This window comes from Phaseolus vulgaris, chromosome 7 (assembly GCF_000499845.2).
Source record: "Phaseolus vulgaris cultivar G19833 chromosome 7, P. vulgaris v2.0, whole genome shotgun sequence".
Lineage (NCBI taxonomy): Eukaryota > Viridiplantae > Streptophyta > Magnoliopsida > Fabales > Fabaceae > Phaseolus > Phaseolus vulgaris.
The window spans coordinates 27,038,452-27,048,360 of NC_023753.2; the positions used below are offsets into that span (position 1 = coordinate 27,038,452).

At 36.2% G+C, this 9,909-nt stretch overlaps 2 protein-coding genes across 2 annotated transcripts; one reads left to right on the forward strand and one right to left on the reverse strand.

Moving 5' to 3' along the window:
- The first annotated feature begins 133 nt into the window (after window positions 1–133).
- Window positions 134–910, forward strand: LOC137829335 (protein MAIN-LIKE 2-like). Its single transcript, XM_068636144.1, has 4 exons — window positions 134–173; window positions 278–393; window positions 486–560; window positions 623–910. Exons 1-4 carry the CDS (start codon window positions 134–136, stop codon window positions 908–910), a joined length of 519 nt encoding a protein of 172 aa, XP_068492245.1.
- A 6,554-nt stretch (window positions 911–7,464) lies between these two features.
- Window positions 7,465–9,189, reverse strand: LOC137829336 (uncharacterized). Its single transcript, XM_068636145.1, has 3 exons — window positions 8,956–9,189; window positions 8,434–8,849; window positions 7,465–8,314 (listed from the first exon to the last, which is right to left on the reverse strand). The coding sequence occupies exons 1-3, from the start codon at window positions 9,187–9,189 to the stop codon at window positions 7,465–7,467; spliced, it is 1,500 nt and encodes a 499-aa protein (XP_068492246.1).
- Between the last annotated feature and the right edge of the window lie 720 nt (window positions 9,190–9,909).

Consider the following 9,909-nt stretch of genomic DNA (forward strand, 5'->3'; position numbering starts at 1 on the left):
ATTAATTTTAGGATTTTGGATTAGCTAATCTGGAAGTGACTTTTTTTTGGAGTTTCACCTATGCAATCCGTGTTTAGTTTATTTTTTTTCCCGTTGAAGAAATTTTTTTTAGATTATGTGTCATGGTTCAACTATGACAGATATGGCTAAAACAAGAGGTGGTGGATCTCAGGGTCATGATCGAATAAGACCGACGACATCCGTTTGTAGAAGAGATCGAGGTGTTGTCGAGGAAAGAATTGGTGTTGATGTTCATATTGTTAATGACAATCACAAGAATTACATGATGATGGGCAAGTGGACCAGGGAGAAGGGTTTCCTGGAGGTCCTTCTGATATGTCTTTGCTGGTAAATTTTGTTGATCATGTTGTTGTTAAGCTTTGGGAGGGTGAGGTAAGAACGAAAAAATCTTCAATTAAATTGTCTTTGTTAATTATTGTTTAAATTGATTTAATTATATTAAATATATACAAATTTTGTATTAGGATCGGGGAGAACTTAAATTGGTATCCCACGGTAGGAAATTACGTAAATTTGGGATGCCTCATGCTGAGATTGAGGTTCTTATACAAAATTCTGGATTATTTAGTCTGTGCAATATAAGCTATGAGGTGGGGGACAGGGGTTGATTTCAGCCTTTGTTGAAAGGTGGCATGCTGAGACAAACTCTTTCCACCTTCCCATAGGTGAGATGACCATCACACTTGATGATGTGTCATCTCTTTTACACCTCCCCATTTTGGGTCAATTCCCTACGTGTGTGCCCTTAGAGTACAACGGAGCTGCAACTATTTTAACTGAGTTACTAGGGGTGGAGGAGGCTCGTGAGAAGGCTGAGATGAGGCAGTGTCGAGGCGTCCACGTACGATTGAGTTGGCTTCGAGATATATATGCGGGATGTTGCACTTAAGAGGCTTGGGAGTGTGTTGCTAGAGCTTACGTGTTGCATGTGGTTGGATCCACTATTTTTGCAGATAAAAGTGCCACATCCGTATCTGTTTCGTACTTGTTGTTATTCAACAATCTTCGTATGTGCGGTGGATACGCATGGGGAGCAACAACACTTACACATCTGAGCAGTTGAGGGATGCCTCCTACTTTAAGACAAAGCAGTTGGGCAGTTATGTGACACTTGTTCAGGTATGAAACCATACGAATAATTAGCAATCACATGTTACATTCCATAATTTTTTGTATTAAATATTTTATAATTAATATGATCGAATTACGCAGGCATGATTTATGAGCACTTCTCGGGCATGGGAAGAAGGTATATTAATCCCTCATATGACGAGGTACATCCATGGGCAACACGATACATTGTTGCCCATCATATTTGTGTTGTTGGTGATGTGCGGGTGTAGTTGGATGGGCTCACACACGATGAAGTCATCTGGACTCCATATGAGGACCACAGATTGAGCAAGCCATTTGAGACCATTTATTTATTCTCAGGTCACCTACGATTGGGCAACTTATCACAAAGACATATGCCCGAGCGTGTGTTGTGCCAATTTGGCTACGAGCAGAGCATTCCACCGACTGAGAGTCCTGGTGCACATGTCATTGATCAAAGGTGGTTGCAATTTGATCCCCACTTGGTGACATGTTTGACAGTTGCTTCTAGTCTACCTGCATGTGTTCGTGAGTACATTGCTGGGTTCAATAGTGTCAAAGTTCAAGAGGGGGGGTGAATTGACCTTTTAAAAGTTTTGGACAGAATCAGGTATTGTTACAGTATACATAAAATAAATCGATTTATTTACCAATGAACAAATTTATTTTTATACTGTTTATGTATTTTAAGGTGTTTATCTCAGTTGAATAATCTTTGATTTTAAGATTGAATTAGATGATTTGCTGGCAAAGTCCAAATTGATTTTTGCAGAATTAAAACAGTGAGCTTCATATGGTGTTTTCTTAAGAATGGGTCTAATTAAGGTTTTGTTTAACACATAAGCTGCAGTATAGACTGCATCTACTCAAAAATACTTAGGAAGCTTAGATTCATTTAACATAGTTCTAGCTAGTTCCTGTAATGATCTATTTTTCCTTTCAACTACACTGTTTTGTTTGGGAGTCCTAGGGGCTGAAAAGGTATGTGATATCCCATGTTTCTCACAGAACCTCTCAAATCTAGCATTCTGAAACTCTCCCACATGATCACTTCGAATTGATTTTATACAACAACCATTTTCATTATGCAGAACCTTTGCTAATTTCTTAAAAGCATTGTAAGCATAATTTTTATGTGCAAGAAACAAAGTCCATGTAAATCTAGAGTAGTCATCCACAACAACTAAAACATACAAATTTCCAGCCAAGCTAGCAACTCTAGAGGGTCCAAACAAGTCCATATGTAATACATCAAATGGATTTTTTTGTAGAAACAATGTCTTTTGAATTGAAAGAGGATTTGATTTGATTACCTCTCACACAAGCATCACAGAGCCTGTTATCCTGAAATTTAATGTTAGGTAAACTAGAAACAAGATCTTTAGATTTCAATTTATTTAAGTGATGAGTGTGTATGTGAGCTAACCTCCTGTGCCACAGCCAAGACTCATCACTTCTAGATAATAAACACTCATTTGAAGAGTTAGTTTCCATGATATCCAAAAGGTATATTTTATTCACTCTCTTACCAGTAAACAACACCTTACCAGAGGAGTCACTTGAGATTGTGCAGCCCTTTGACTTGAAGTTCACCTTGTATCCTTTGTCACAAAGTTGACTGATACTAAGAAGGCTATGCTTGAGTCCTTTGCATAAAGCAAATTCTCAATAGTGGTTGAATTCCCTGTTCCAACAGTGCCTCTGCCCAAAATTCTTCCTCGGTTATTATCACCATAGGTTACATGTCCCTCTGCCTTGAGCTTCAAGCTAGTGAATTTTGTAAGATCTCCAGTCATATGTTTGGAACAACCACTGTCCAAGTACCATTGATTTCTCTTGCTGCCTTTCTGCAAAACAGAGCAAAGATGATACAAATGGTACCCTTTTTAGTATAGGGTCCAACACAGATTAAAACTTTCCCTTTGGTAGCCATTTTGCTAAGTTCTTAGGAACAAGATGCTTTCTAGCAATACATGACCTAGAGGTATGACCAGATTTCATGCAGTAAAAATAGGTTACATGAGATACCTTTTTGCCACTGTTAAAAGTTGAGAAACCTGATTTTGCTGGAACAAAAAAACTTGAAAGCTTTTTGACATTGGTTACATTTCCAGGGTTATAACCAATACCATTATTGTTGAAAACAGCATTCTGTGAACCAAGGAGAGACTCAAGGTTCTCTCTTCCCTTGGTGAAATTGAAAAGGGTTTTTAGCAAATATTCTACTTGTTTTTCCAATTTTTTGCAGTTTTCACAGGTTTTAATAGAGGCATGCAAGCATGTTAGTTCAAGGCTTACCAGATCTGGTTTGGCCTTATGCAGTTCTTCCTCAAGTGTTTTTACTTTAGGTGCAAGCACATTATTTACCTTTTACAACTTACTGCATATTACAGCTAGCCTATTTGCTTCATCATGTGTTTCTTTGAAAGCAACAAGCAATTGACCTTTCATCTTACACCATGAAGCACAGATTGTTTTCCTCACTCGCAGTTGAAGAGCTGCTGGTTGAAGATACTTCATTCTCTTTCCACGAATATGTAAGCTCTTCTCCCCTTGCTCCTTTCAACCTTCTTGCTGGCAGATTTGTCCTTTGATTGATTTTTTGGACAATCCATTGTGATGTGCCCTGTTTTGCCACAGCCAAAGGAAGTGTAGTTAGAGGAATTTGATTCATTAGGTTTAGGATACCTTCTTTTCTGTTGGTTCCTATCTATGATTTTCTTCTTCAGGAATCTGTTGAACATCTTTGTAAGTAGGCTGATTGTTTCATCATGTTCAGCATCTTCTTTTTCCCCATTGATCTCACTCTGTTCACTTGCTTTCAGTGCAAGTCCCTTGGGTTTTCTTTCCACTGTTTCCTGCTCTTTGAGTCTCTTGAGCTCCAGCTCATGCTCCATTAATTTTCCAAAGAGTGCAGCAGTTGACAGCTTTGGCAGATCATGACTTTCAAATATGGCAGTCACCTTGGGTTTCCAGCTTTTGTCGAGGCACTTCAACACTTTTATGTTGAGTTCCTCTCTATCAAATTCCTTTCCCAAACCAGTAAGGTGATTCACAATATGAGTGAACCTTTTCTGCACATAAGCAATGCTCTCCTCGAGTTGCATTCTAAACAATTCATATTATTGGATGAGAGAATGTTTTCTTGGTCTCTTCACATCTTCAGTACCCTCATGAGTGACTTCCAAGACCTCGCACATCTCCTTAGCTGAACTGCATTGGGATATCCTGAGGAACTCATCCATTGTTAATGAGGAGGTTATGATGTTCTTGGCCACAAGATCATATTGAGCCTTCTTCCTCTCAATCTCATTCCATTCAGATCTTGGCTTTACCACTTCTTCATCCTTGACAACCTGCATTGGCACATAGGGTCCATGGACCACAACCTCCCAAATTAACACGTCAATAGATTCCATGAAAATCTTCATTCTAATTTTCCAAAAAGCATAATTCATTCCATTGAACATAGGTGGTCTATTGACAGAAGATCCCTTAGCAAAAAGCACTTTAAACTCAGACATTATTGCAAATAAACTTGATTAAAATACAAGTCCTAGCTCTTGATACCAATTGTTGGGTTCAATAGTGTCAAAGTTCAAGATGGGGGTGAATTGACCTTTTAAAAGTTTCGCACAGAATCAGATATTGTCACAGTACACAGAAAATAAATCGATTTATTTACCAATGAATAGATTTATTTTTATACTGTTTATGTATTTTAAGGTGTTTATCTTAGTTGAATAATCTTTGATTTTAAGATTGAATTAGATGATTTGCAGCCAAAGTCCAAATTGATTTTTGCAGAATTAAAACAGTGAGCTTCAGCAATTAATCACAACCTTTGAATGCAAAGCTAATGTTTGATTTTTTCTAAACACTTAACAGATTGTATTAACCTTCACAGAGCATGAAATTCAATGATGTTTCACCACATATGAATTTATGCAGAAATTCTTTAGAAAATCAAGAACAGTATATCGTGCCCAGAAAGAACAGATTTAATTACAATTGAACAAATTTATTTCTTGACAGTTTAGTCTATTTAGCAGTTATTGAGTGCAGAGATTTAAAGAGAATGAAAACAAAACAATTATACGGGTTCACTCCAATGAGCTACATCCAGTCTTCACCTAATCCAAGGTGAAATTCACTAAAACACAATTCAAACAATTACAAACACCACTGTTCTTGAACCCTACAAGAACAAGACCAAACTTTGCTGAAAAACACTACTCCAACACACACAACTCTTCAAGAAACCCTATCAAGAAGAGTTTACAACTACACTTTTACAGAGAATGAAGTATGGAACGAATACACCTAATAGGGGATGCAGAAATCTGCCTTAGACCAGTAGTACAAATTTATCACACAGTAGCAACACCTCTAACCAAGCCTTAGAGCCAACCAAGAACAAGCACACTTTTGATTTGTAAAATCTTTCAAGAACACATGCTAATTCTCTGTAAATCCTTAATTCTCTGTTGTAAAACTTGTTTTCTCAATTGTATGATTCACTTTTAAACGCAGGAATACGTTTTCTTTTTATAATAAAACAACTTATAACAGATTTTCAAAAAATAGTTAAAGTTGTTATAAAAAGAACAGATTGAAAATAAAATGAACAGATTTATTTTCAAAAGCAGTTAGAGAATCTGTTATGTGAAAAGAGACTCAGTCAAACACTATGGTGCAAGTATATAATGAAAAAAAAAACCTTTTAAGATAAATATGACACCAGACTAAAAAGAATCTATTCATTTACATATGAACAGATTTATTTTTCAAAACGATAACAGAAAAGTCTTAACTATTGAAACACAGTCATTTTGAAAGAGTGAAGACTTAGTCAAAATACTTGATGCACAAAACCTGATTTTCAAAAGACTTAGTCAATGCATCATTTTAGAAAAGAATCCATTCATTTAGAAAAGAACAGATTTATTTTTATGCAGTAAGGGTGTTTTTGCAAAACATGTGAAAAACAGTTTCAGAAAATTTGTGCTTGCTCTTATCACATGGTCAGGGGTTAAGAGGTGAGTTACCTAGCAAAAAGCCTATTCTAAACAACCTCTAAACTATACCTAAGACATTCTTAAAGCAAATTGTAACTATACATGAAATGTACACAAATGGCTTCATCAAACACATGTCTTAAAGGGGCAGCAACCATCTTCAACATACATGTCTTGGTTCAGGACGGTGTCACACCTATACATTCGCAGAGGTGAGCTTGGAGATCGACCCTATGTTGTACCACATCCTCGCCTTCGTAGTCCAAATGCTGAGCAGGCAGGTCTCTCGTCTCAAGATAAGCGTGCACATTCGGTAAGTTTTTTTTTATTGTTATGTGATTAAACAATATATTTGAGAAGTTTAATTTATTTTGAAGTTGGTGCAGGGTATATTTAGGCGCATTGTTAGTATTCTCCAACGCATGATAGATTGTCGTCAGGTTACTGAAGGCACTGACGCATATGAGAGTACAAAGGCAGCGCTGCATTTAGCCCGAAGCATGACAGATGACGGGGCGGTGTACACTAGACAATCACGTAATGTTCGTGGACATCGTTTATATTTTTTTTATTACATGATTGTAATAATAGTAAATTTGTATGTGTACAATATGGTTTAATTAATTTATGTTGTAGTGTTTGCTATTTTATTTTTATCTGACATAAACACAAATTCATTATGAATCGGAACTGAAGTAATAAATTATGAATCAAAAGTTAAGTAATAAATTATGAATAAGAACCCCACATAATAAATTATGTCTACATCAATCGTCTCCAAAGTTCACATATGTCGGACTAATACTAATTAATTGGGTAAAAGATTGCATCCGACCAACGTAATATGATGACCATAATCTTGTCTCTGGGTAACAATGTGTACACCATAAAATGTCAGCGATAGGTATGGGACAATCATCAACCATTTTTACCTGCACAAAGTGTGAATCATATACATGGCCAGTACATAGTAATCAGTGTAAACTAACATCGGTTGGGGGTGCAGTACGCAATGGAAAAATAGTAATATTTTGTTTCAAAGACAAACAGACTAAGATAATATTGTATCTGCTTGCTATTAAGTATCCCATATCCGGTATTGTCATCCATTTGTCAACACTAGCCTGCAAAATACAATAATGAAATTAGATAGCATACAAGTTCAATTAATCAATGCACATGACTCTTATGAATATACATTTACCACTGACAACTCATCCACTAGTAGGGATCTCTTGATATGTTCTACCCGTTGACGACCACCTAACAGTTTTGCGTATTCTTTGTGTTACTGAGATATTTCTTTGAATAAATCCATTTTTATAAGTGGCTATGACTCTTCACCCATCCCTAACAAGGAGGCAATAGCACGAAACCCACAATGTCCATCCGCTTTAACATCTATTACATCCAAAATATAAGGGTGACATTTTGGATGAAATTGATTAAGCATGGGAATTGCATTGGTGTTGGTTGTCCCCTTAACCTTTCCCTTAGGAGTCTTCAAAGATGATGAGCTTTCGTTTACAAGATGGATGTGATCTACATGCTCAAAATATGAAGGGATGCGTTTTGTAGACCTCTGAAATTTGTTTGCTTGACTCTTTTGGGATCCTTTTGTCTTAACTACATTAAGTGGTGCACATAATATTGTCATGTCTGGGTAGGCAATTTCACGCAACTTGTTTTTAATTGTCACTTTGCCACACATGTCAACCTGTTTGAACCGGGATAGAATGACATCCCATTCTTGTTGAATTGACAACTCAGATGATGAATCACATTCAGATAAATCTGAAAAGCTCAGTCTCGTCCACATAACATGAACTTCATTAAGAGGAATGACACCCATAGCATATTTGGCTAATTGACAAGCACATGGTAATCTGTGAGTCCGTCTAAGTACACATCCACAACATTCACTATCAAACCCCACATCATGAACCTGATCAAACTCTTCAGCAATGAGAATCAAAGCATGTTTAGATACAAAGCCAACCAACATTTTATACAAATGCACATTGAATGTGTGTCCTATCACATGTAGACTCATTTCAAAGGATGCCTTGATTTCGTTATGTTGAAGTATAATAACATGCTTGATAGCATCCCAACATGAGCACAAGTCTCCCATGCTATTTTGTAATATTTGTTTCAAAGACCAATGAGCTGATTCAACCCTGTATAAGTATAAAACATAAAACAATTAGACGTTATACATGTTCTAAACAAAGTAAAAGCATTGATATAATTGTTTGATGTTGTATTTCCCAAATGCATTAACGAATATGTCCAACACCTTACAAATTTTTCTTTGTGCGGAATAATCCATGCGTTCTTCACATATTCAACAAGTAATGGCCACGGTGAACAAATAGTTTCAAAACTTTTAACAAACTCATCAAATTTAGCAATATATGTACAGTCAATGATAGTCCTCCATGAATCCATCACAACTTCCCAAGCCTCGACAAAATCAACCAACATTTTACACTTTGCTTTAACATTCTTATTGATATGAAACTGACAAAGAAAATTTCTTGCTTTAGGAAACACAATATTGATGACATTCATCAAAGCAAGATCTCTATCACAAACAATGACTTCAGGCCCCACATGCGATGTCAAAAGTGACCCTCTAAATTTTTGTAGTCCATATGAAGTTTGTTTCCTTCTCGCCAGATAAGAATGCAAAACCAGTAGAAAAGGACAAACCTGTACAAGTCACACCAAAAATCTCAAGCAAAGGCAGTTAATATTTGTTTGTTTTGTAAGTCGTATCCATCAAGAATACAATGTTAAATGTATTCAAAAGTTTCACAGCATCAGGATGAGTCCAAAAAATATCACTAACAATATTGGAAGACTCATGACACGTACTGCAGTGAAGATAGTTGTCACGGTCTAACAACATCATTAATTGTTGTAACTCAGTTCGTGGTCCTCTAACTGATCTCTTGTACGAGTATCTTGCATTGTATACTTGCTTTATTGTTGTCATATTATCCTCATTATTCTCCTTCAAAGTACATAGTATGTTACTCGGTTTAACCATGTTTTTAGTCATATCAACAAGCATGGAATGTTCATTCGCTTTTAATCTGCCCGCATATGGATGACCAACTAATGTATCATACAAATCATGATTATGAGTACCACATAATACCTTAAGTACCCAACCTTGACCCTTTCCAATAGGTTTACCTCGTAATTTAAAGGGACATTGACATTTTCGAGTACCAGTTACAGTAACCTCCAAACCATCCTTGTACTTTCTGTAACTACCCCCCTTTCACAAACTAACAAGACATGTTTTTCTTCCTTGCTTTCCATTTGCTATGTCAGACCTAATAATGACAATAACAAAACCAAGTCTATAAGCAACCCTACAGACCCATTCAAGTAAGTCTTCTCGCGAATGAAAAACCTACACAAAGTTATTCCAACAATATTACAAAATCACTTCTTCAAATTATAAAGAAATAAACATAAATAGAATGAAATTTTATTCACCTCATCTATGTTGAAGATGGTTGCTGCCCCTTCAAGACATGTGTTTGATGAAGACTTTTATGTACAATTCATGTATATTTCCTTTTGCTTTAAGTATGTCATAGGTAGTGTTTTGAGGTTGTTTAAGAGTAGGTTTTTTTGCTGAGTAACTCACCTCCTAACCACTGGCCATGTGATAAGAACAAGCATAAGGTTTCTTAAACTGTTTTTCACATGTTTTACAAAAAACACGTTTACTGCATAAAAGTAAATATGTTCTTTT

Bases quoted from the DNA above. Each gene is read 5' to 3' on its own strand.
- LOC137829335 (XM_068636144.1), top strand. From the start codon at position 134: ATGACAGATATGGCTAAAACAAGAGGTGGTGGATCTCAGG. The intron at 174-277 runs GTCATGATCGAA...GACAATCACAAG, and splicing joins AAGAGGTGGTGGATCTCAGG to AATTACATGATGATGGGCAA. The intron at 561-622 runs GTTCTTATACAA...GGTGGGGGACAG, and splicing joins TGCCTCATGCTGAGATTGAG to GGGTTGATTTCAGCCTTTGT.
- LOC137829336 (XM_068636145.1), bottom strand. From the start codon at position 9,189: ATGGTTAAACCGAGTAACATACTATGTACTTTGAAGGAGAATAATGAG. The intron at 8,850-8,955 runs GTGAAACTTTTG...TGACTTGTACAG, and splicing joins TTTGGACTCATCCTGATGCT to GTTTGTCCTTTTCTACTGGT. The intron at 8,315-8,433 runs GTGTTGGACATA...ATACTTATACAG, and splicing joins CACAAAGAAAAATTTGTAAG to GGTTGAATCAGCTCATTGGT.